Raw genomic sequence first — 27,525 nt, 5'->3', positions numbered from 1 at the left:
GTTGTAATTAGGACTGGGAAATGTTTGGAGGTGAACATTTACATATTTTTTATCTGGTTTACAAGACCTGTTCACAAATTGACTCAGATTTACATGGTGCTTAATATTCTTTTAATTAAAATTTTGTATAGATGCTTCTAATATAGCCCCAAGACAATTCTCCGATCACTCTCCTATATTTATAGACTCGTTATTATCTGGGAATGTGCAGGCTAACACTAAGCAATGGCCTTTAAACAGACATTTCCTACAAATTACAGATTTTATCAATTTTGTTGAAGTGGAAATTAAATATTTCTGGAATTAAATAACTGTACCCACCCCAAGTCTCTCCAAAGAGGCCCAATCATTTTCCTTATGACTGAAAAGCAATAACAGTGGAACCCTCTTAGAGCAAAGCCATCTCTCCCCTGCAGAATGATTTCACTGTAAGCGGAAGTTTCACCAGGATTGTAATTACAATGCACTGAAACAATCATCGACTTCTGTTCCAATTTGCTATAAGCAGAGTTTCACTGTTTCTGTGTCCTACTGTAATTAAACATGAAGGCCAAATTCTCCTCAAACTTCCAACTTGAAACTCCACCAATGAGTAAAGAAATTAATGTACAAGAATCTTTATTTTGAAGGTGATTCCCTTGCAGGTGATCTGAGGAGTTTCTTTTAGTATATCAGGGAAGCATCTGCCAGTCTCCAAGCAAGGACACCTCCTGGTAGTTATAGCCCAGCTCAAGTCTCTTTTCAGGTTTCCAAAGGCCTTTTAATTCTATTAAACTGAAAAAAGTCAAGACTGGTTGCTTCATGTAGTCCTTTGGGTTACACTCAATTGTCATCAAATCTTTGAAGTGGACACCAAAGCTGGTGGGTTAGAAGGCACACAGGAGGGAAGAACTAACCAGCAACATGAGCTGGAGAGTCGAGAACACTGGGGCAGTGAGGGGAGATTGGGTACATTGGGTACTAAGAAAAGTAAAGTCTTATACCTAGTGAAAGGAAATAAATGCACAAATATAAAAAAGGGGAACAGGAATGGAAAGCCAAACAGCTGCCAGCATTGCATTAAAGGGAATTTCTTTTAATCTCATCTCCTTAATACTATCCTGCTATTATTGCTGCATAAGCCTTCCAAGTTCTATAAAAAGAAAAGGAGTACTTGTGGCACCTTAGAGACTAACCAATTTATTTGAGCATGAGCTTTCGTGAGCTACAGCTCACATCTATAAGTGAGCTGTAGCTCACGAAAGCTCATGCTCAAATAAATTGGTTAGTCTCTAAGGTGCCACAAGTACTCCTTTTCTTTTTGCGAATACAGACTAACACGGCTGTTACTCTGAAACCAAGTTCTATAGTTACAACAGGGAAGGAGAGGCTGGGAGGGTGAGTTGTGGGGGGAGAGGGGACGTGTCCTTGAGAAGCTCTCTTCCTTAATATGAAAGATTTTGTGAACCAGTGATCTGTATTATTTCCACTCTGTCTCAGGTCACAGAGCATCACACTTTGAGATGGTCCACTTAAATGGCTCCAAACATGTATCCTCTTGGCATTCAAACCTATGAAGCATGTGATTTAATGCAGAAACCTTTCCTAAATGAGACTTAAATAGATACAGACAGGAAACGGACTTTGGATTTACATGAGCCATTATGTTAAAATGCAAACATATGTACATGTTTCAGAACTCAGCCTAGTTTGCTGTTTCAGCACAATTTTACCAGAGCTACAGTAGGTGTCTGTGGCAACCAAATCTCAATTGACTCTCAAGAGCAAGTGCAATTTGGTAATGAGATGGAGACCATTCATTGTCTCAAGTGCTCTAAAAAGTGAAGGAAATTTGGACCAGACCAGCGATGAACAACAAGCCAAAATCAATATATTTTCCAATTTCACTAAGTGGTTGTGAATATGACTCATCCCCAGGAAACCAAATACAGCCACCTTATGATAGGGCACAGATATATTTCAATTTGGCTCTTTTCAGGGGAAACTAGCTACAATAATTGACAGGTTAATAAGGAATAGGTTTTTTAGTATTCAGCTGAACAAATACAATGATTCTTAGCCATAGGCTGGCTGAAAGGTTACAGAGTAATGAAGGCTTTGACAGTTCAAATACTATTAAGGAAACACTAATTCAAAGCAGCTATTTGTGTTCCTCTTGCAGGAGTTAGACAGTTCAGTCTTATCACTTACATTTTTAAATGTCTGCTTTGTAGAATATTCTAAGATACAAGCCTATGAATGAAATTAACCAATCCTTGCTTCTGAGACCCACAGCTTTAGTTATCCAGAGTGCAGCCATCACTGTATTTCTCAAAAAACAATGCTATAATAATGGGCCTGATCCAACCCCTTTCTAAAGTTAAGTGAAAGACTCATATTTACTTTACTGGGATTTGGACTGGGCCCAATAATAACAACATGTATTTCTAGAGTTTCTGTTGGGTCTGGTATTCTATGTTCTAAACCAGTGCTGCTGTGCGCTATTAAATAGCCACTAGGTTTCATTTCAGAATTGGCTACATTGCAGTAAGTGAAATGCTTGTTGTAAATATAGTGTGTGAAATATTTGAAATAATTATAGAAAGAAAGACACTTTATAAACAAAGATATTATTAAAATATAGAGCCTTCCGTTCAGAAGGGTTCCAAAGCACTTTATAAATTCCACACACTTTATACTGCCACCGAAATGCCAGGTGACTATATTTTGAAAATTAAAATCTAGGAGACTTTTCTGTCGACATTTTTGAAGGTGCAAACAACTCATACAAAAGTGCACTTTTTTTTTTAACATGCACTAATGTCGCAAATGCCAGCTTCTGACTCAGCAGCCCCAAGTACATATTTCTCAGAGTGAAGGATTTTTGCCGGTAATGTAATGTTCTGAACCAAAAAGAAAAGGAGTACTTGTGGCACCTTAGAGACTAACCAATTTATTTGAGCATGAGCTTTCGTGAGCTACAGCTCACTTCATCAAGTGAGCTGTAGCTCACGAAAGCTCATGCTCAAATAAATTGGTTAGTCTCTAAGGTGCCACAAGTACTCCTTTTCTTTTTGCGAATACAGACTAACACGGCTGTTACTCTGAAACCTGTTCTGAACCAGTTTCTCATGAAACATTGAACAAGTGCAAACATTCACTTGTTGCAAAAGAACAGCTTTGATAGAGTCTATATTCATTTGACTTTTCTCTGCACTCCAAACACTGAACCCTTGTTCCACTGAACTCTTTTTTTCCTGGTAAACATAGAGCATCTTTTACTCCCTAAAGTAATGTAATGAACAAACATTTGTAATTATTTAAAAAAAAACAAAAACAGCAAACATTTTCACTGATGAAATGGAAAACTGGGATATTTCAAGTGATCAGAAAGACATACCCGGGGCATCCTATGAAAAACCCAGATTATCCCATTAAATTAGGACATATAGTCATTTCACTGTAATGCAGCCACCTCTGGAGTGAAAAATTGCAGCTCTGAGGCACCATGCAACTGCACAGGACAGCAAGTGAAGAAATATTACACGTCCAAATGAAGCTACTGGGAAATTTAGGTAGGCAAAGCACAACTAACTGAGCTTTAATGTAATTGGGACTAGCAGACTAACACCCTAAAATTGTGAGATCCTAGGTTAAAGACTACAAATAGTCAGGGTTCTACATCTTAACCAAAGATGATAACCTTGGTCGAGCTCCCCACAGATCAGTAATAATGCAAAAAATTAAGTAAGGAGGCCAAACTAGAGTGGAGTCAGCTTTAGACCTGGGCATTGAGATATCCAATAATGAGACCAATGCTTTCAGTTTGTACCCCACATCCTCATATTCCCAGAGGACATTCTGTTCTGAAGCACACTCCAATTTAGAAGCTATGGGGTCAGTTTTGCAAGGATGGTGAACATAACTCCCATAAATATTCATGGGGTCTTGCACATGCACAGAACATGGAACAGACTCCTCAGTTACTTGGAAAGGGTCATTTTGGAACCCGTGAATAGATCAAGTACTGCTAAAGAAAAGGATTAACACTCCATACGCCTAAAGGGAGGCAATTTGGCAGAAATGGTTTTCACAGCCTGCGCATACTGTAATTGCTTTCAAGACGCGTTTAAGCTATCACAAAATGGTTTAATGGCTGTGGAAGAAAGCCTGACCTGCTTGACCTCAGCCTGTAGGTGCCGGAGCTGTAGGCACTGCTCTAGCCGTTTGTGAGTCTGATCGGCGTTAAGCTCTAGCTCATGCTGTTTCTCATGAAGGAACTCCAGCAGCTCTTGCACTTGTGTCGCAAGATCAATGTCCTTTTCGCAGATTAGTTCAATGCCTACAACAAAATGACAGAGAGAGAGAGAGAGAGAGAGAATTTCATTTATTTGCAATTCCTTTTGCAGTACAATTCTAACACCTGTCACATTGATTTGAACCTCTCTTGATTCTTGGTAAACCCTCTCACAAACAACATATGGTTTACCCTGATGCACATGTTTGTTGAATGCTATGACTGTATTGTCCTATCACTGTGTGTACCAATAAAATGACATTTCTATGTTAATTGCTCCTTGTTTTGCTCATCTGAAACTGTCCATACGGAGATGATTTAACTACAGTTTTGGTGATGTGGAACTGGGAATTTTAAAAAATACTTTATGAATTTTAACAAATCAAAGACTAAAATACTCCCTCAGCCTTATGTTATTTCATTAATCAATATCATATAAACACATTCTTTCTTTGATTATAGAAAGAAAGAAAGAAAGAAAGAAAGAAAGAAAGAAAGAAAGAAAGAAAGAAAGAAAGAAAGATCAATTCCTGTCCTCAATTTAGGATGGTGGATGGGCTGGGAGCCCACAATGTGGAGTGTGCCTAAAGTCCTTCTGGGTCCTAAGGGGACCATTAACACTCTTGTAATTTACTATCCTTTAGGCTGTTCTCAATTATGCCATGTGTCAAATCATTCCCAAACCAACTCTAGAACTGGAAGCCTGAAAAGGTGGCTTAGTGCCCCCTTCCCCAATCCTTCAAAGTCCGGCATTGAATATGCTCCACTGGAACAAAGGATCTGGCTCACTGTGTAACAGTCCCAAGAAAAACAATGCAGAGCAGTATACTGTCCTCTTTGACATGCAACCTCACCAGTGTAACTGACAGACTTTGGCCAGAGTCTTTATTTGACATTCCACACTACTGTAATCCATGTAATCATAAATCAGTCAGGACCTGATCCTTCTCCCATTGAAGTTATTTAGAATTTTGTTATTGGCTTCAACAGAAGCAGGATCCTAATAATTATAATAATCAGATTCAAGTAAGTGTGAGAAACCACTGCGCTGTTCTCCCCCCCCACTCCCTGCAGTGGACAGCTGTTGTACAGGGAGCAGGGAAATTATGTTTAGAGGCATTTCATGTGAAGCACCGTTTTTATGTCCCAGAGTTCCATGACTGTCACCCTCTGTCACAGTGATATCCTCCGAGGGCAGGATTAGAAACCAAAGCAACCCAGTGTCAGCCCCACCTTGTCTCTTCCAGTCTCTGGTTTTATCATGAAAGCCACATTGGAGTAAAACTGATTGGCTGATTCTCTTTCCCAGCCAAAACAAAACAGCTTCTTCATTACCAAATAAGGTGGAATGGCCCCAGGCTTCACATTTAGGGTCTGGAAATTTAATTTATGCTCCCATTCTTGGGAGTGAAGTTCCTTCTAACTGCCAGGCATCGTGCATATTTGTTATAATTAGTCTGCATATGGTACTGTGTCCTTAGGACATCGCTGGTGTTTTGTATGCTTGACTTCACCCTGCCTATTTGATATTAAACTCACAGTTTTCCATCATGCACACTCGACTGATGTAGTTTTGACTGTGCTAACTCATCATCAGCAACCAGTAAACTGCCTAGGATGTTATTCAAGGGCAGACTGCTCTCCCAGTGATGAATGATTTGCCCTTTCTTGCTTGCCACATGTCACACAGATTTATGCCACATTGCCAGCATATGCAACAAGAGAGCTCGTTCTTCTCAAAGGTGGATTTGTAAAATAGAAAGCATTTTTACATTGTGTTTTTGGAATAATTTCACACATAAACGTCCTCACCTGGAGGTTTGTGATATGTAAGCACAACTGTTTTTTCAATAAACTGAACGCAGTTTCTGTTTTCTTCAATCATCTCATTACTGAAGGGGATTTCAACAGACTGGTATTGAGTGGAGCATGCTCTTAAACAGGTTTATTAAAAAGAGTAGCCACAAGTACAACAACATAAATACACCACAGCTCTCAGCTATACTGGCATAAATCTAGAGAAACAGCACGGAAGTGACCAGATTTACTCTGAATTTATGCTGGTGTAATTGAGAGCATAATTTGGTGCATTGTACAATCTGCCTACCTACGTATATTTTCTTCTATCACTTGGATAACTACAGACCTTTTAAATTATACACATTTATATAAGGCATGATTCAAAGTACAGTGAAGTCAATGAAAAGACTACCATTGACTTCAACAGGCTTTGGATCAGGCCTATATTATGCATCACATTTTGCCTATGTTTTAACCAATTAGGATATTATAAAAAGCCTAATTTGCCAAAATAAGATGAAATCTGAAAAAAATCCACCCACATAGTCCATTGATAATTTTAAGAAAAGGCCACTCTGTTTGCATGGATGCCAGAAGTCAAATTTCTGACTTGACTTCCAATTTTTAAATAAGTAGTTATGCTAACTAGCACAACTACTGCCCAAATTCTATTAGTGGTAGCAACATAATCAGGTCTTAACTAAATCACTGAATAACCTTAAATGTATTAACATCGTTTTGTGACAAAATCTGTGCTAAACGTTACAGAAGAAATGCATTTATGTAAATTGAAAATAGTTTCCATTAAACACTAAAATCAAGGAAAAAATAAATACATTTGCTGACTTATAATTGACAAAAATGTGTTTTGTGTGATATTGGGCTGTAGTTTATAGTGAAACATATCATGAGACTTCAATTTCAAAACCTCTTAAGTTTGAATTTGTCAGATAATAAAATCACTGAACAGATTGAATAGAAATTTCTTTGTATAAAAAGAATCACTCCCACACTCAGAGGGACTTATTCCTGTGCTGATTTAGAACCCAGTTCAGGAACGCATCCTAGTTCAGGAAAGGCACTTCAGCTCACCTTAAGTGATCACTCTGGTTACAGTGTGTATGGTAACACCCATTGTTTCATGTTCTCTATGTATATAAATCTCCCCACTGTATTTTCCACTGAATGCATCTGATGAAGTGAGCTGTAGCTCATGAAAGCTTATGCTCAAATAAATTTGTTAGTCTCTAAGGTGCCACAAGTACTCCTTTTCTTTTTATAATGAATGTGGATGCTGTGGTGATGCAGGTGAATGGCACTAGACTGACAGCCCTGGATACTACAGGCTTCTTTCTATTTGTGCCTATCTTTCTATTTCTATTTCTTTCTATTTATAACAGATATGAGATGGGTAGCAACAGTGCAGACTTCCACAACATTGCCTTATCAATCTGCTTCAGTCCTGACCTAGACAAATCACTTCTAAGGTATAGGAAAGTAGTTCAGTATCCAGGACGTCTCATTCACTCCTTGACTGATCGCCTACAATGATGTTAATTAGTGCCAGCTGTGACATTGCAATATTGACACCTGTCTGCTGGGAACTCAACTGGGATCCCCAAATAAGTGTATACAGGCCATTACTCAGTTATCAGATGAAGTACACGAATGTGTGGTAAATGGAGTTATATCAGGGATGATATAGTTTGGTTTGAGGGCTGTAATACTTTGGGGTCATTCTTGTTATTGGTGTCAGGAATCAGGGCCTGCAGCAGAGATAGTCTCATCAGTACAGCAGGCCTGCAGCAAGCTGCCTGTCTGGCCGTGCCACCTGACTGGTTGAAAGGGCAAGCAGGCCAACTCTTAACCTAGTGGTTCATGCCCACCATTGTGCCTGCTCTTCAATACTCCTGCATTGCACCCAGCCTTGCCTCTGTCCTGCCCCTGCCTGGAACCCCTCCTTGCCTGTTACCTTGCTTGCTCCCATTCCTAACTTTTGGCTTGAACTGTAGCTTTGACTTCTGACTCTGGTATCCAGTCCCTGCCCTCCAGTTTGACTCTTGTCTCTGGCTTCTGAACAGTGACTCCAGCTTGACCCTGGGCTCTAGCTTCCAACTACTGACACCTGCACCAACCATTATACCTGACACCTGCTCTGACTACTAGGGTAGACCACCCTTGTCCTGGTCAGCTGACAATTGGGCTTGGTGTGAAGGTGGTTGGGTGCTATTTAGTGGCCTGCGATATACAGAAAGTCACACTACCTAGATGTTCTGGAGGGGGTTTAAGGTTTTGGCCTTAAATGCCATAATTTGAACGATGGGCCAAGATTTTCCAAAAGTGACTAGTGATCTTTGTCCAAATTGAGACATCTTAAAGGGCCTCATTTTCAGAGGGTAAATGCACAGAAACTTGTGAAAATCAGACCCCTTTAAGGAGTCTCAAATTGGGCATCCAAAAATATCATTAGTCATTTTGGAAAATCTTGGCCCTTGTGTTAAGCTTTAATTTCTTTCAGACATGTCATCTCACCTCAACGGCAGAGTTACAATCAAAATGGAAAAATGGAATGAAGACTGATGCATGTGAATTAACAATTATAGCTTACTAACAGCTCTTATCCTTTTGGTAACACAGATATACCAGAAGTATTCTCTAAACATATAACTCTTTCCTGAAGGATATGCATTGTTAATGAAACCCAAAGACAATTTAGATGAACTACAAAATCATTGAGGCTACAACATGATTTTTAGAGAGCTCGTATGAACTTATAAAAACAAAAACCTTGTTGAAAACAAATATTCTTATAGTGAAATCAGGTTAATCAAGGTCTGGTTTATCCATGTGTGTCAGAGTAGAGCTTTGGTAAGAAGCAAGTTGTTACCAGTCCCATTAAGAGTGCATTTGAATGACAGACTTATTAGCCTAAAGATCTCCTAGCCAAATAAAAAATTATCGTCAAAACTGTAAACACTAAGTTTGTGGCTTCATCATCTAAACTTTCAGTTAAGTTCTTACTGCAGCACCAGTGATCATGTTCAATAAGAGGCAGTGACAACAGTTGATTTTTGAAGTCCCATACTGACTTTGCTGCTCTGTCAGTAAGAACAATCAGCTTTTGACTTGTAAACTGAACAAACTTGATGTAGAATTCAGTGAGAGGAAACAAAATTCAAAGCAATTTTTATAGAGTATAACTGTCCTTTATTGAAATAAGAAACAGTAGGTTCTAAAGAGCAGTTACTGTCCCTTACTTTGCCATCCTCCCAATATTCTGCATTCCCTACAAAACAGGTATGAAAAAAACCTTCAACTAACCCCTATTATTCCGGATCCTCAAGAGGTTTTGGTTCTTTGGCTTTAGAAGCAAATGATTTTTCTCAGATACACATGGACCTCACACTGGGAGACGGAGGTAATCTTTTAAAGATCTCATCCATTTAATCTCTGTCCCATTGTTTGGAATCCAGAGAAGTTGTTTCTACTTTCCTGCAGCTTGGGAGTTCCAAACAAACACAGTGAGTTTTTCCCAGACCAATCAACTAGGATCCTGTCTGCCTGTGCTCTGCTCTGGATCACATCCTGTACCTCCCAGGCCATATTCCTCTGATACTTCCAGGAAGAAAAAAAAGTTGCATAGGCAAAACACAGGGCCAGCCGTACTGTGAGTAGACGCTGTGCAAGCTTCCACATATGGTTCACCCAATGTACCTGGTTTCCTACCCTGCAACATTCTCTCTTAGTTGCTACTGAGCTTCTGTTAACCTGAGCTTGCTGAATTATGCTGACTATTGCCAGAATGTATCTTGGGGTGAAATGTTTGCAAGAGAATGGGAGGAGACCAAGAAAATCAGTTTTGTTTGTATCCTGAGCAGTCCTTCTTATCTTAATAAAAGGGGGTGGGGGAATTGCTCTGTGTGCCTTTCAAGGCATGTGAGAAGATTTAAGCATCTCACAAATAATTATAGCCTCTGGGACAGTATGCAGAGATTAATCTGAATGATTATTTTCCCCGGGTGAGAATGCAAAAATCAGGATTTTACAGTACTCACTGGAAACCTGAACCTTTTGCTGAGAAGCAGGATATAAGATACAAAGCAACTTCTCTACCAATATGCTTCAAGACTGCTGTTTAGGAGCACATGCCAGGGAGGTTTTTACAACCAAGTGCTTATCTTAACTTCCAAGTGGACACTGCAAGTAAAATTCCAACATCTTATGCCCTGTTCATACTGAAAACAATGTACATTCCAATACTTCTTTAAAGGAAGAATATACACAGTTACCTGGCTAGGACTCTGTTCACAGATTGTGTGTTTTCTTTTGTATTTTTGTAAATGGATGCCCATTAAGCAAATTGTCCTGCTCACCTGAAGCCTGGACTTCCATGATGTACTGGTGCAAATCTTGCCCTTGCTGGATAACCTCAAAGGTCATGTTGTTCATGGCCAGTTTCCGTTCGGTGTGGCGCTGCAAGCGCTGCTCAGCCAGAGTGAGGTCCTCGGTATTGAAATCATTCATTTGTCTCAGCAAATCTTCATTCCAGGCATCTAACTCTGCTGTTACCTTCAAAGGGAAAAAAGCCACATATTGTATGCACTGGAAGCCAACAAAAGATTACTCCAAAACAGTATTTGGATCATCGTAATACTCCACACTTAGGGTCTGATCCTAAGCCCCTTGAAATCAAGGGGAGTCTTCCTGTTGACTTCCATGGGCTTTGGAACAGGCCCTTGGCATGGCACTTTTCTTCTGTGGATCTCAAAGCTTTGAAAAAGGTGGGTGAGTATTGTTACACCATTTACAGGCCGGGAAAATACAGCACAGAAGTGGCTTGTTCAACGTCACACCAAGCCAGTAGCAGAGTTAGGTACAGAACCACAGTTCCCAGCTCTAATCTCTACACCAATATCGAGCAGTAATTAGGAGAGGTTGGCTAACTTTGCTTCCTTTGTTCCGTGTTCTCTGTTTCTTCATTATAACAATTGGCCAGATTAATCTACTATTATTATTTTTACTGTGTTATTGCCCAATAGTACCAAGACAGTAAATGGGTCCAATAGCATTAGCCTCTGCAGAATCACACTTGCAACTAGAAACAAACAAGTGAGCATAAAAAGCAGTAGGAGGAAATGAAGAACAGGGACAAAGGTAACGATAATCAAATCGTGCTGTTAAGTTAGACATCTAAATCCGTATTTAGGTACCTATGTGAAAGATGCCCCATTTTCAGAGATGCTGAGCCTCAGTTCTCACTGAAATCAATGGGATTTGTGGTTTCCTAAATATATACTTAGGTGATTAACTTTAGAAACCCACTTTTGAAAATTTTGGCGTCTTATCCCATGGTCACAAAGCAAACCAAGGGCACAGAACCAAGGATTTCTGGCTCCAAGTCCTTACATATTGTTTTGGATGGGGATTTAAAAGACACAGTTTTAAATTCAAAATGAGAACACAAGCCCAGAAACCTTTTTTAGACTCTTCTTTGAAAAAAAGCAGAAACTCAGTTTTGTTCACCCCAGGTAATCTGTGACCATTTTACAAACCTGGGACTGAAGTCGTAGGGCGAAAGGCAGAGCACAGGAGATCCTGAGGGTGTTCCATTTTTATTCTGATTATTCCTTTGTCCATTCCACTCAATTAACTTTAAATAATAACTATCTCTGTTTACAGTCCCTTTGGTGCCATTCCTGATTCCCGTGGCCTATGATTCACTCACACTCTCAGTTAATTGGAGTCTCTGGAATGTGGTGGCTTATTGGCAGATTTTCGAACAATTACCCAACCCTAGAGAGATGGTCATGGTGGAAATCAGAGAAGGAGCTCGGTAGAAAATTAGAAAGGGTTTTAAAGAGAGAGCCTCTACTGACAGCTAGAAGGACTAAGGCTGACTTGACCTCATTTTAAGCTATAGACAGCACAGTGAATATCTACAGTTTAAAGTGAGAATGGATTTCCACTATTAATGACTATAGTACTTGAGGTTCCATATGAAGCCTGTTTTGCTTGCATGTGTTGGTAGAATGGCATATAATTTTACTGGATCAGAAGGAGGTTTAATTTTTATTAGTTATTAAGAATATTGCCAGTCATAGTTCATTGCATTGATTGTCAGGCTGCTAAAACATAGTCATTTGAAAATGTATAACAGAGTTAATCAAAGTACTGCCCAGTTTCCTGTCGATGCGAATACATTCTTGTGCACCTGCTTTAGGGAAACTACCTAAATGCACTTATGAATAATAGTTACAGAGAGGAATCAGAAATCCAATAATATGTCACATCTGATTTCTCTTACAAATTCCATATTTAGGATAGTGGAGATTCTGTCCTACTGTGGAGAAAGTATCTCTCCATCCTGTGGCTGTCTATGCACAGTGTTGAATGCAGTGTGGATGTAGGCATGTTGATCTCAGGATATTAGAGGGATACAGTGTGAGAGGTAATATCTCTTTGTGATGGGGTTCCCGGGGTGCAACCTGGATTGTGGGACTACTGAACCCTCTGTCCCACCAACCTGGGTGTCCCTTTCACTCTGTGATGCTGTTGCCAAGCCACAAACATCTGACAGGTCCTGCATTTACACAGACATCCACAAGCAGGGACATCCCCAGCTCCCCAGCCTTGCACCCAGAACTGTACTGTTTTGCTCTGGTCAGAAGCCTGATCAGTGTAAGTTCATTACCCAGTCCGCCACTGCCTTGATGTAGAGAGAAGACATACTCGCCTTTGTAAACTGAGCTGAGATTTCCCAAGCACCCCTACCAAAATACACTGTTTTAGGTAAAATATAAAAAAGATAGATTTTAAGTGATTAAAAGTAATGTGTAGAGATTAAAGTTGGTTACCTAAGAAATACAATTAAATTCACAATTTGAGTTCTATAAACTAAATAGGATTTGAATCAAGCAATGTCTCACCCTGAGAGATGATACAAACAGTTCACAGATCTTCAGTACATAGGCTGGACCTGCCTTCCAGCCTGGGACCACTCTCCCACAGTTCAAAGTCTTTGTTCTCTAGACATGTTTCCAGGTGTTGATTTGGGGGTAGGAGGGGAAGTGAGGCCAAGTCATGATGTCATTTCACCTCTTTATAGTTTCTTACAGCTTGCTGGAAAGATCTTTTACTATGACATGCTAGTCTCCATTGTATATGCGCTCTCTCTGTGATGGTGGTTGGGAGAGTGGATTCCCTTCAATGGGCCATCAGTGCACCTGGCTATTCCACCGTTGTACCAGAAAGGCTGGTTGTGGGTGTTCTCAACCTCACAATACATTTCACTAACACACACACAACAAAACTTGATAACTTCATGTACAATGATAGCACATACAATCTCACAGGTCATTGGTGTTCAACAGTTGGTGTTTAACAAGGCTGTTAAAATGATACCTCACAAGGCAAACTTTGTACAAAACATATAATTATATGACAGTGGTGAATATGGGGATTCTAGGGTGCTGCTTTGAGGTACAGAGTGCCTCTGGAGACAAGCTTTTATTGGAGACAAGCTTTCGAGCTTACACAAAGCTCTTCTTCCAAGCTCTGCATAAGCTCGAAAGCTTGTCTTTCACCAACAGATGTTGGTCCAATAAAAGATATTACCTCACCCATTTTGTCTCTAATATTCTTCCATGGCAAAAAAAAAATCTATATAGGTCTCTCATAGGGTTAATTTGTCAAGTAAGATGGAATATGTAACACTGAACAGGCAAACAGCAGAAGAGTGGGCAGGGTAGAGTCAAGGTGGGGAGTGAGGGAAGGTCATATAGAGGCAATGAAAGAGCTGGGCAGAGCCTGGACATGAAGACAGGGAGTACATGGAAGGAGATGGTGATGAAGATCTAACATGGCCAGAGCAGAGGGAGAGGAAGATTGCTTTAGTAGTTGGCTAGACTGAAGAGAGGAGAGTCAGGGAGGCTGCTGAGGAGGTGTTTACAGCAATCCAGGGGAGTCAGAACCATGGCATGACCCAGGATTTTGGCAGTGGAAATGGAGAGCAAGCGGATCTCAGCTCCAGCACTCAGCTCACCAGAGGAGTGCAGAGTAGATTAGTAGAGCAGATCATAGAATGACATCTATTTAGTGCACCTAAGAGCAGAACGTTGCCAGCAGACTGATGTGGATGGCAGGAGCAGGAAGGGAGAATGAAGCTGTCACTTTTATGAATCCTACACCTGCAGAAAGCTCCCTGTTCCTGTCTCTCACACAGCGAGACAGGCTTCAGTGTGGGGTGGCTCTGAAGATATCACAATACATTCCCCTGTTTTTGATAATACGCAGAGATGCCACACTGGATGGATTGATAGTGGGTATATCGACGATGTCATTGCAATGATTGTGCTCTGATGCTTTGGATTCTGAATCCCAAAATATAAAAAACTGAACATGTCTCTAAAAGACAGCTTCGAGCCTCGCTTTCCAGGTGAAAATGTAAGGACATCCAATATGATGCATGTGAAAAAATAAAAGCTCTACAAGTAGGAGTGGCTGGAATCTTTCTTATGATGCCTATTATGTAATTCATATTTTATGAGCCAAGATCTCTGGAACCTGATTTTGAACAAAGAATCCACATATCTGAGTGTTAACTATACAGATCTATCTGTACAGAGCCATAAAAATCCTGTATCTCTGAGCAGACAGCTAATTCACGTGAAAGACTCTGCTAATGTTATAAACTTGGAAAGTGACACTCAAGTGAGTTATAAATAACAGTGAAGTGAGTTACTGCCTGACAGAAGACTTTTGTTCCTTTCCAAATTCATGTTAAGCCAGAAGAGCCAAGAAGTGAAATCAAAGCTGCAAGATTTGATAGGAGGAAAAATAGAGCCAACGAAATGGTAAAGGTGGAAAACGAAATTCAGCTCATAGCAGACTTTAGTGACCCAGGGACCTTTCATAGTATAAGACAAAACTAAAGAACCAAATTCTGTCCTTCTGTTCACAGTGAGCATCTTCTGTGAATCTCCAAGGGCAGAAATAGAAAAGAACATGGACTGCATGCGACTGTAAAATCCGCACAGAATGGATTCTGGGTGGCGCTTTGCAGACACACACCAGGAAAGTGGATGGCAGAATCACTGGGAAAAATCTGGCAGCTACTTTATAGGACCACCTGCAAAGTCTTGGAGAAGCTTTCCTGCAGAGAAAGGCCTATGGGATCTGTAGGGTGGTCAGAGGCATGTTCTAGCCCTGACCCTGGCAATGGTCTCTATGCGCACACACCTGTTCAGATTATTCCTGCTTTTAGTGGTAAATGATTGTGGAAGGGGAATAAGCAGCATGACCAGGGCAGAGCATGTTTCTGAGGGACAGCACCTCACTACCCTTTATTTGTAGAACAGTGTCATTCATTTCCATCACAGCTATAAGCCTTTTCATGACTGGTGCTAAAATACAGGACAAAGCACATTTTATAGATATTAGTTGGGGATAACGTTCAGTGATATAACCTATGCTTCATACATATGAGCCCCTCAATTCAATACTCAGCACCTCCACTAATGTCTCTCAACAAGGGTCAAATGGTTCTCTGTCTCTTTCAGCCTGACCTTCTGATAATAATGTCCTTTTAATGTAATAGTTACTATGTTCACATCATGTGAAAGATCCCTGGCTTAAAACTGGGAAGAAATATTGCTTTTGTATTCTCAAGTTCAGGGATCAGCAACCTTTGGCCCGCGGCCCACCAGGGTAAGCCCTCTGGCGAGCCCAGATGGTTTGTTTACCTGCCGTGTCTGCAGGTTCGGCAGATTGCAGCTCCCACTGGCCGCAGTTTGCCGTTCCAGGCCAATGGGGGCTGGGGGAAGTGGTGCGGCTCAAGGGATGTGCTGACCACCGCTTCCCGCAGCCCTGATTGGCCTGGAGCAGTGAACTGCGGCCAGTGGGAGCTGTGATCAGCCGAACCTGCGGACGCGGCAGGTAAACAAACCGGCTGGGCTCACCAGGGGGCTTACCGTGGCGGGCTGCGGGTCAAACGTTGCCGATCCCTGCTCTAGTTCAAACACAGGTTATTGGGCTGGATGCAGAAACCACTGGATGAAGTTCTTTGGCCTGTGTTATGAAGGAGATCAGGCTAGATGATCATAATAGTCCCTTCCTGTCTTAAAATCTACATTGATTTGATAAATAATGTGGGCTATCAGGCACCAAATAGGGTAGGTCCCTTAAATAAAAGGAGGACTATCAACCAAGAGTAATTAATGAGGCTGCTATAAATCAGAATCCATTGTCACTGGGGTATCTGAAAGCTTTCAGTAGTCTGTTATGCCTGTTTCCAGTTGCCAGTCACAATTTGGAATCGATATACTTAGTCAAAAAGCAGATCAAATATCCACTATCTAAAGATTATCCAATATATTAGGACTGAAGCAGGAAAGAAAAGACAGCAAATCACATTACATGGCTTTGGAATAATATCCGTATGCAAAACATCTGCCTTGACTTGAGTAAGAAGCAGAAGTCCCTAGTGCAGACAAGAGTTCCTAACTGAATGTAGCTGGTTTGCCATCACCAACAGAAACACCGTGGGTTCACTTTTAGGTAGAAAGAAAAGGAGTACTTGTGGCACCTTAGAGACTAACCAATTTATTTGAGCATGAGCTTTCGTGAGCTACAGCTCACTTCATCAGATACATACCGTGGAAACTGCAGCAGACTTTATATATACACAGAGAATATGAAACAATACCTCCTCCCACCCCACTGTCCTGCTGGTAATAGCTTATTACCAGCTATTACCAGCAGGACAGTGGGGTGGGAGGAGGTATTGTTTCATATTCTCTGTGTATATATAAAGTCTGCTGCAGTTTCCACGGTATGTATCTGATGAAGTGAGCTGTAGCTCACGAAAGCTCATGCTCAAATAAATTGGTTAGTCTCTAAGGTGCCACAAGTACTCCTTTTCTTTTTGCGAATACAGACTAACACGGCTGTTACTCTGAAACCTTTTAGGTAGAATACCTCTTCTCTAAATAAAAAAGGAAGTGATACAAGTTGGAGAGAAAATACACACAGATGGCAGATTTCCTTGCAGAATGGATAAGGTCCAATGCACCTAAATAAATGGAAGTATAGGTAGTGTTCGTGGAGTACAATTAACTCTGAAGATGATCTATCTGTATTCCAAGCACCAGAGCAGGAGGAAAAGTTTATAGACAAGCTCCAACTCCAACAGAAATCTACAGAGTGGACATTTAAGACAATTCTCAGAGGAAGTTTACGAGAGGAACTGCAAAAGAAAGTGGCCTGTAATGTGGATTTCACCATCTAGGGAAGCCAGAGAGAAGGGATTAGATTTTCAAAAGCACAAATGGCAGTTAGGATCTGACTCCCATTGAAAGTCAAAGTGGCTAGGCACTTAACTGCCATTTGTAGCTTTGAAACTATCCTCCATATTTTTAGCTTTAAAAGCAAGCTAGACAAACAAGGGATATGGAAAACAGTAAGCAGACAGATGCTTGGAATTAAAATAGAGATGTTTGACCAAATACAATACAGGGTGTGACTATTTCTCCAGGAAGGAGGAGGGTTAGGGTGCAATTTGTATCCTCTTCATAATGTCCATGGGGGCAGTTAAGTAAGAAAAGGCATTTGCCCCGGGAATGGATTGGTGATCCTTCAGCAGATGCCCCTTCTGGGTTCCACCATGGAGAAGCAGCTTCAAGCAGTGGATAAAGCTCCCAAGGAAAGAGTCTTGTAGTGGAGAATTGCCAGGAGACACAACAGTAAGGTGAAAGATGAGCCACTGAGATTGGAAGGGATTTTCAGTAAGACTGTTTTCAACTCTTTGGTTTTTGCCTGTTTCTATTATCATTTATTTAACTTCAAGGCCTAATGAGCATTTTGGAGAAAGCCATTTCTGTTAAAGATTTCACCACCACTACTTCCATCAAGGAGTGAGCACTAACAATCTACATCTGCAGAGACTTCTAGATGGACCTCGCACATAGCCAGGTATTTCTGATAGCCCTAAAAGTTAAAAGAAATAAGCAAGGGGGGACAACATTTAAAAAAAACATTCAGGCAAAATCTTCCAGTAGTGAAAAAGGCACAAGCCCAAATGCAACAAAAGCCATTCTTAACTTAAAGAAAAGGAGTACTTGTGGCACCTTAGAGACTAACCAATTTATTTTTTTTTTTGCAAAGACAGACTAACACGGCTGTTACTCTGAAACCATTCTTAACTTAGCCCATTTTTCAGATTTATTTCAAGGCACTCTAAAGAGAGGGTGACTTTAGTAGGTTATCCGCAAAGAACAATGGATTAAGTTAAGAATGGAATTTTAGCTTTAACTGTGATCTTTGCTGCTTTGCTGCATTTTTATCCTATGTTCTTTTTAGATTTAATATAACCCTTATATATAATTATAGAAATGATATGCAATGACTCATATAAGAGTGCTAGAATTAGTTACATCAATTAAATATTGCATTATATTAACAAAAGGAATTAGAAATTCAAAAAGCCATGGCTCTGACTTCCTCACTGTTATTTTATTTTTATTATTTATTTACAGCAGTACCCACCACCTGCTAGGTACTTTCCAAACACTTAAGGCAGGGACAGTCCCTGCTCCAAAGAGCTCATAACCTAAGGCTAGGCAGATAAGCACACAGAGATTAAGCCATGGAGGGGCAACAGGCAATTAACATACAAATCAATACTACTCACTGTGAGCAGCACAGCAGAAGAGGGACTTTAAGAGGGATTTAAATGTGGACTGGGTAGGGGCCTTGTGAATGAGCTCTGGGTGCTTGTATTATGCATAGGGGACAATGGGGAATAAGGCAGGAAGATGTCAGAAGCTGAGAAAAATGTGGACAAGGCTGGGAACATTGGTAGAGTGGAAGGGAGAGTAGGCAACGTGGAGCTTGACAAGAGGGGAGGGGCATGGAGCCAGATGCATCTACCAGAGTAAAAGCTATAGGACAGTTTCTAGGAAAGCCATTGGAATCTTATGCATGCCCATCAAATGCCTTGGTTTTGAAAGCACAACACAGACTTCAGGATGTGCTCACAAAAGTGCCTCTACCATGCATCTTTTCTCACTTATGGTTAGCCACTTCAGCTTTCCACCATAGGGAAGGGCTTCACTCCCGTATCTTAAATGACAAGGCATGCTTAATCAGTCAGAATGGTGACAGTGTTTTCCAGCATGAGAGCACGGCGGGAATGTGATTGCAGGTGATGACAGAGGTAGCTCTGCTCTCTGGACAGATAGAAGGGGACTTAAACCAGCACAGAAGAAGGAATTATTGATCTGAGAATCACAGTGGTGTCCATTGTATCAGCATGCTTTATTTACACAGCACAGCCTCTGCTTCTATATTCAGTTTACACCCACACCTGAGAACCCAGGCCATCATGGAAAACAATAAAAATATTTAATTTCCAGCTAAATCTCAAGCCAACCACCATCAATAAAAACACATTTTGCTTAAGGTATAATTTGTTGCTCTTAGTCTCCCAGCCTCTGTTGTCTTCTCTGCCATGCTTAGAATAAACAAAGATCAAAAGCATTACAGGTTTCTTAATTATGATGATGGGAATATCTTTTTGGCTTCCCAAATTAAAAATAGGATAAAATAGCTCTGTTAATTCTGATAATGGTTCCACTATTGACACACAGGAGTCTTTATTATAGTTTTGAGACAACTGACTGCAATCTAGTATCTGTTTAAAGATTATTCTTTTGTCAGCTGAATCAAATCAACAATTGCTTGAGATGTATAATATAAAGGTGACATTTAACATACATTTCAAATTGCTTTTCATTTTATTGTCGTTTAAGTTGATTTCCTTGCTTGAAGACTAATCTTGGCAGCTAGACTTATTTATAAGTTCCTATATTGATCTGGCTACAAACTTTTTCTGTTTTGTCATTCGTTATGAATTATGTGTCATAGTTATACATTTCATTTAAAGAAAGGTTTCAGAGTAACAGCCGTGTTAGTCTGTATTCGCAAAAAGAAAAGGAGTACTTGTGGCACCTTAGAGACTAACCAGTTTATTTGAGCATGAGCTTTCGTGAGCTACAGCTCACTTCATCAGATACATACCGTGGAAACTGCAGCAGACTTTATATATACACAGAGAATATGAAACAATACCTCCTCCCACCCCACTGTCCTGCTGGTAATAGCTTATCTAAAGTAATCGTCAGGTTAGGCCATTTCCAGCACAAATCCAGGTTTTCTCACCCTCCACCCCCCCACACAAATTCACTCTCCTGCTGGTGATAGCCCATCCAAAGTGACAACTCTTTACACAATGTGCATGATAATGAAGTTAGGCCATTTCCTGCACAAATCCAGGAGTGAGAGAACCTGGATTTGTGCAGGAAATGGCCTAACTTCATTATCATGCACATTGTGTAAAGAGTTGTCACTTTGGATTGGCTATCACCAGCAGGAGAGTGAATTTGTGTGGGGGGGTGGAGGGTGAAAACCTGGATTTGTGCTGGAAATGGCCTAACCTGACGATTACTTTAGATAAGCTATTACCAGCAGGACAGTGGGGTGGGAGGAGGTATTGTTTCATATTCTCTGTGTATATATAAAGTCTGCTGCAGTTTCCACGGTATGTATCTGATGAAGTGAGCTGTAGCTCACGAAAGCTCATGCTCAAATAAACTGGTTAGTCTCTAAGGTGCCACAAGTACTCCTTTTCTTTTTTCATTTAAAGAAAGAGATCTCTAACTACAAGACTCTGCCTATCAGGTTCCCGATGCAAATAAGAAACATGCTCTCTGACTCTTGTAGTGTGAGTTCTAGTGTTCTCATAATAAACAAGAGAAAATCACACATAAACAATAGAAAATCAAAGTAACATCACTGATTTTCTTTCAAGCCCCTATTAGTCACTACAGCCCTGATTCAGCAAGGTCAAAGTACATGTTGAACTTCAAGCACCTTGCTGAGTCAGGGACTACTAGATGTGTCTGTGTGCATCAAAGCAAATACCCACACAGCGATAAAGTAGACACGGTGGACCTGGACTCTACACCCAGTTCTGAGCATGACCAGCTGTATGACCTTGGGCAAGTCATGTCACCGCTCTGTGCCCCAGTTTCCCCATCTATAAAACAGGGATAAAGATACCTATCCACCTTGGAAAATCACTTTGAGATCCTTGATTGAAAAGCACTGCATAAGGGCAAAGAGTTATAACTGGAATGAATTCTGAAATCTTCCCTCAAAGCTAGATGGTGTCACTTGCTGAAGTTGGAGGCACGGTGAAGCCATACTGCCACATGGAACATCCCTAATCTTCCTGCTGTGTACATAATCCAGGCTTGCGGTCTGCAATGAAACTCAGAAAGCTTCACGTGATTTGGAGTTCTTAATGAAAGGCTCACACAGCTCCACTATGAACATCCAGTGTATGCTGCATGCAAACATACCTATATAGTTTGCATTTAATTTGATTTCAGTCTAAAAAGTACACGCATATATATACATGCATGTACACACATGCTCATGAAGAGTGGGAGTCATTAAATACTCAGCATTTGCCACTCTGCAGTACCACAGTATCTTCTATTCTATGCATATGCAGATGCCATGGTTATTGCATGTACCTAGAAGTTTGAGTTTTTAAGACAACCACTGCTCTTGCACAAACATACCATGTGTGTAAGAGTATGTATTAGGATATCCAAGTGTTTGTATGTGAATGGTATGCAAAGAACTATTTTAACAAGACTGTTCTATTTATATTTATAGCAAAAACTGTAGAATAGCTTTCCCTACAAAATATGACTATACAGAAATGTGGGTCTGTACTGTATCTGTTGCATATTGCTATAGATCAATTCCCATCTAGGAATCTGCATTCACAGCTTTTCCATCTACTATAATGTAACACTATTTCTTGTCCTAACTTAAAATAAACTGTCTCTTATGAAGTGTTATGTAGCATTCTAAAGTTTCCATTAACTATCAATATATTCCATCAGAACACCTATTGAATTACATGCAACATCTCTGGGAATATATCATCATAGAACACTTCAAAAAAAGCGCCACATTAACAGATTTATTCACTCCCAAAGGTGTCTCTGAACCACCACAAGAAAGACACAGTCGCAAGTTGATACCTCATATGGGCTATGTACACAACACTATGTTCCAGCATACATGAGACACAAATTAATTAACATTCCATGCTTTGGTATCACATTCCATCTGATTTACAGGTAAATATTTATTCAGATTTGTTAAAAATCTCTTTAAAATTACTCAGTCCAAGAAAACTTCATTTATTTAATGCACTGATAACAGTTTTTCCAACAATAGCATTTGATTTAAAAAAAGGAATACAAGGTAGAGATATAAGACCTCTTTTTAAATCTACTCCCAGGCACATAAAATTACATGATGAGCACTTTAGGGCTTCTTGTACAGTATTTCTCTTTTCCCCCTTTATGTAAAACAACTGTTATGCCTGCCTGTTATGCCTGATTTGTAAGAGAACCCTTCATTTGATGCTTAATATTTTGTTGCATCGAAGGGTTCAAAGCCATAAAATGCATCTAAAGAGAAAAATCTCACCAGCAAAAAATTGTGAACTTTAGATTAGCAAAGACAGATGTACATGAGGGGCATATGTAAGCCACTGTACGATGCATGCCATAAAACTGGTCACCAAAGCATTCAGACACTCTGAATACAATCAGCTGGGCAGACATGAACGTGTCTTGTATTTTATCAGTATGTCACAAAGGCATATTACTGGTTTCTAAATTTCCAAGTTAACAACTGATTTCTATTCACCTCCTAGTTCCACCAGACATCTCAGTGTAATCAAAGTCTTCTGTGATTCCCTGGAACTCTGTGTATCCTGTTAGAGTATTAGTCAGAGACATAGTCACCACCTCCACAGTGCTACCTTTCCCAGGTCACCCACACAGCTCTTACCTCTATGGTGTACTGTTCAAAAATCCGGAGCTGAAGGAAGATGTCGAGCTTAATTTTCCGTTCATGGAAGAGCTCTTCCATCTGTACCTGGGCCTCATCAAGCTGCTGAAGGACAGATTCGATGTGGCTGATGGAGCTATTGTGTGGAGTCTTATTGTTGGATACCGCTGAATCCCTGTGTCAAGGCAGGAGAATGGTTAAAGCTCAGCATTAACGCAAGAAAAGAGCAGGAATTAAACACTCTCAATTCTGTGCACAGCTGAGAAGTGAGCCGAAGCACAAAGGGCTGGAGGAAGGTGTATGCAATGCTCATTTCTTCTGCTTGTTGAAATCCTGTGTTTCCTGAACTCAACACAAAGTCAAAACAATGAGCACATCCTTTCACATGTTGTGACACTTTGACCCTGATACACTAACAAGGAGTTGGAGGGGAACAGAATGGCACATAAATCTGAACTGATCTCTTGAGGAATCTGACTGGCAATCCCATTTAATTCTAGTCCAAATGACCCATTTCTTTCTACAATCAGCCTGTCTCAGAAGCATCATCCTCAAAGCTGCTACTAACACGCTGTAGATCTTTACAAGTTAAATTATGCCACCATTTGCATTGTTGCTAGTGAATTAAGAGAGTTTGAATTGCCAATATTTTAGCCTAACAAGACTGGGATTCTTCTGATTCCCCTTGATTAATTGGTCAGAATGAAACATAACCAGGGAAAAATTCCAACACTGTGAGTATTTTAAAACACTAAAAGACGGATTGTGACTTGCCCTTGTGTAGGTGCCCAGGGTGATGGGTAGGGTGCAAGGAATCTTCCCCTCACTGTACATTCCATGTCCCCAGGGGTGTTCAGGAACTGCTTCTGCTATGCACCCCCAAAGCACACATCATCCCAAAGGGAGCAGAGAGGAGAAAGGGCCATAGCACCACCCCCAACTCTCCAGCTCAAGCAGTCAGGAGGAGCAGGTTGCACCATCTTAATAGCAGGGGTCTGCCTTAATGCCACAATCTGGCCCCGTTGTGCGTTATAAATACAGGGCAGAAACTATTTTCATTATTGTCCGTTTCCTCATTGCTGGCTCTCTCACATTTAACAGTAGGGATCTGGAAGCTTGGGTTCTTTAATATATGTTTGTCCTGTGGGTTCTGTGGATTAATAAGCTTTTCGGGGCATTAAAGGTAAATTCTCTCCTCAGACATGCCAGTGTAGCTTCCCCTAACTTCAGCGGGAGCCATGTAGGCAGATCTGAAGACAGAATTGAGTGCCGAAGTTTTGGTGCTTAAGTTAAAACAAGTAAAATGCCAAAGAAAGTTATGTTTTGTTTTCCCCATAAAGTACACAGTGGCAGCTGCGTTGCTTGAGACATTTAAAATAAGACAGTTTGAAGCACTATAAAATATACTGTAAGGAAAAATCCTGCCCTGGTAGTGTAATAGGATGAACCAGCAGACATTTTCCATTGCTAGTCCCTATCAGTCTGTGATTCTGTCTTGGGGAAAAGAAAACCATGTTGAAACATCAATTCCGGGGACTGCAGCAATAAACTGTGCAACCTAACCATGATACTGGAAGGTGATTAAGGGTTTACTCCTAGCCCTGTATAATGCGTGGTGTGTAGGAGCTCCAAAAAGGAACTGTGACTTGAGCTCCTGTTTTGCACAGTTGCATGGGGAAGCATGCTGAGTTAGCTTATTACCAAACACAGAGCATTTCCCCACACTCCTGGCCAGCTAGCTTGTAGTCCATGGAACCAAGACTCTGCCTACTTCTGTCCTTCCTTACCCATCGGCTCACAGCAAGAAATATCAAGCAAGGAATCCCCTTTCTTCCCTCCTGCACTCAAAAGGCTTACCTGTGATCCAGGTAAGCCTTGTGCAGTTGTACAGTGAGGCAGAGACATTTACACCCCATTTCCCCCCATGTAGCTGCATCAGCTGAATCACAACCAAGCTCTATATAATCACATTATATATAGCAGAAGTTCTTGTGGTAGAATGTACATAGCTGCACATGGAGGAAGGAAGAGAGGTAATATGTATCTATAGACTCTGTATGGAAGACTCAAGAAGAGTACTACTGTGACTGCCAAAAATCTTATTTAGTGAACTCCCGTTAAACAAGTTACTTCTTCTGTTTTAGTGATGATCTTTTGGTTACATTCCTGGCAGGTATTGGAAGATTCTCCATCCTAGGATAACCCTCACAATACAAAAATATAGGGCTTGATTCTAATCTCAGTCACACCAGGAAAAATCAGTAAAACATCACTGAAGTCAAAGTTAAACTGGCGTAAAACCAGTGTAAATGAGAGCAGAACGTGACCCTTGGGGTGGAATTTCTTGATAAGATAAATTCACACTGGATAGGAACAAAGTTTAAGAAACTCATATTTACTGAGAGGACAGAAACATTTCTTAAAGTCAGTCAACTAGCGCATTCTAAATTGGGTAAAAGGAGCAGCTTTAATTTATAATACAAATGCCAATACAAGAATAGTCTGACGGCATGAATAAACTACATGTACTGCACACAGTGAAATACTGTGGCCTGTTATACAACTATAAAGGCTTTATTTACAGGCATACAGCTTCCATACAGCAAGAGTAATCACGTAACCCACTGGGCCTCAGCTCACAACCATTTAACAATCTTCCATAAATATTCACTCAAAAATATTCACCTGAAAAACATTTAATCTATATATCTACCAATCCATTAGATACAGCAATCCATGCTGATTCATAGACTATTCTTCTTAGTCTCTACAAATCACTCCTTGCAGTTTCAATAAAATACTATAAGAGCCTGAACCATCATAAATATAAAAGGTAGTGAATAAATCCTTCTGTTAAATTGTAAGTTACATTTCCCCTGTTAACTTGCACCTAATGCACAATGCTTCACCAGATTTCTTGACACCTCTCCTGAGGTAGGACACATACCTGAGCTGTTGGATTAGATCTTCACCTTCTTTAATGACATTGAGGGTAGCATCCAGGGTGGCTGTTTGCTGCTGCTGGAACTGCTTGATAAGCTCCTGAACCGCATCCACTGAGTCAGCACAGACATCCTCTAAGAGCTCCTTCTGCAGATCTTCCATCCATGTCCACAGCTGTGAAGGAGGGGAAAGAAATACAAATCAGAAAGAGAAAGAGGTTGAGATTTAACCCTTTTATCATTTAATCCCATTTTAGAAAGCATTAATCAAGATTCTACGCACAAATTGTTTCAGATGCTAAATGATACCTAAACCTATGGTTTCAAAATCAAAAAGCTATATTGAGTTCTGGATTCTGGTAGATGGAATTTAATTTTAAACATCAAAGTAAAATACACATATCAGAATATTAAGCACTGTATTTCTTAATTTAGTTGGCATCTCGGTCTATTATATATCACTTTAACCTTAAACTAATGTACTGCTGCAATGAACTCTACATACAACAAATAAATTATAACCTCTTAAATTGACACAATCCTATCAGGAGCTGAGTTTCAGAGTAGCAGCCATGTTAGTCTGTATCCGTAAAAAGAAAAGGAGTACTTGTGGCACCTTAGAGACTACCAAATTTATTTGAGCATAAGCTTTCATGTCCTCAGATCCCACTGACTTTACTTGAAGTTGAATGTGTTCAGCATCTTGCAGGATCAGGCCCTAAGAAAATAAATCAAGTGTGTGATATTGATTGATAATCAGTTGTGCCCAGACAACTATGCTTTCCATACAGTATTTTTGCAATGTGCCCTCTGCATCTGAGATTGTGACTTTAGGATCTAGATGAAATCCAGACATAATAAAAAGGTGTCTTTGTTTCTACTGGACAACAGAGACCCCAATCAATTCTATGCTGATCCATTCATTTTAAATGGTCCTGACTATTACTTAAAAACATCATTTTACTAAGTGTTTAGATTAGAATTTCCAGACAGCTGTTCACTCACTGAAATCTGAACAGCAGACAAGCCCAAGCTCCTAGATAGTTACAAAGCCCCTTACAAAGCACTGAGGTTTCCCCATTAAGCTTGCCTTGTAGAGTAATGTAAAATTGCACCAACTGAGCTGGCGATCTGCCAGCAAATCCTCATGGCTCTATGAAAGAATATTTTCCACTTGATGTGTCCCATTAACCCATTCTCTGTTGCTCTCTGCTGCATCTTGTGCAAGGTGACAGGACAGGTCACTGTATTGGGAAGTGTTGCCATTCCAATTGTGGGAATTCTAAAAAGTGCAGAGCTAGTACATTGGGCAACAGTGGAACTGTGTTTTGTCTGCTTTTTCATGCAGCTATAAAGTGATTCTCCTCAAAGAGAGTTAGGGCTACACATCAATAAAAGATAGACAACTACGCGGGAGAGTCAGTGAAGTTGGTAAAACTATGTTACTCTTCAGAATGAGGCCCAATGGACCATAAGCCTATTGATTTGTTGTGGGAATCAGGCTTCCTCTGTTCTATTCCTAACTCTGTTACTGACTATTTGTGTAACCATGGGTAAGTCACTTAGGAAAGCATT

The 27,525-nt window shown here is 40.4% G+C and overlaps 1 protein-coding gene across 1 annotated transcript in view; it reads right to left on the bottom strand.

Moving 5' to 3' along the window:
• The window catches only part of LOC144272365 (kalirin), a 562,727-nt gene that overhangs the window by 52,055 nt on the left and 483,147 nt on the right, over positions 1 to 27,525 (bottom strand). Inside the window, exons 12-15 of the mRNA XM_077830366.1 lie at positions 25,956 to 26,125; positions 23,009 to 23,183; positions 10,450 to 10,645; positions 4,155 to 4,321 (exon numbers count right to left, since the gene is read on the bottom strand). Of these exons, the coding sequence (XP_077686492.1) occupies positions 4,155 to 4,321; positions 10,450 to 10,645; positions 23,009 to 23,183; positions 25,956 to 26,125 (708 nt within the window). The remainder of the gene's footprint in view (positions 1 to 4,154; positions 4,322 to 10,449; positions 10,646 to 23,008; positions 23,184 to 25,955; positions 26,126 to 27,525) is intronic.

The sequence above is a fragment of the Eretmochelys imbricata genome, chromosome 11, assembly GCF_965152235.1.
Source record: "Eretmochelys imbricata isolate rEreImb1 chromosome 11, rEreImb1.hap1, whole genome shotgun sequence".
NCBI lineage: Eukaryota > Metazoa > Chordata > Testudines > Cheloniidae > Eretmochelys > Eretmochelys imbricata.
The sequence above is the reverse complement of the archived record's forward strand: the minus strand, read 5'-3'. Positions and strand labels throughout refer to the sequence as shown.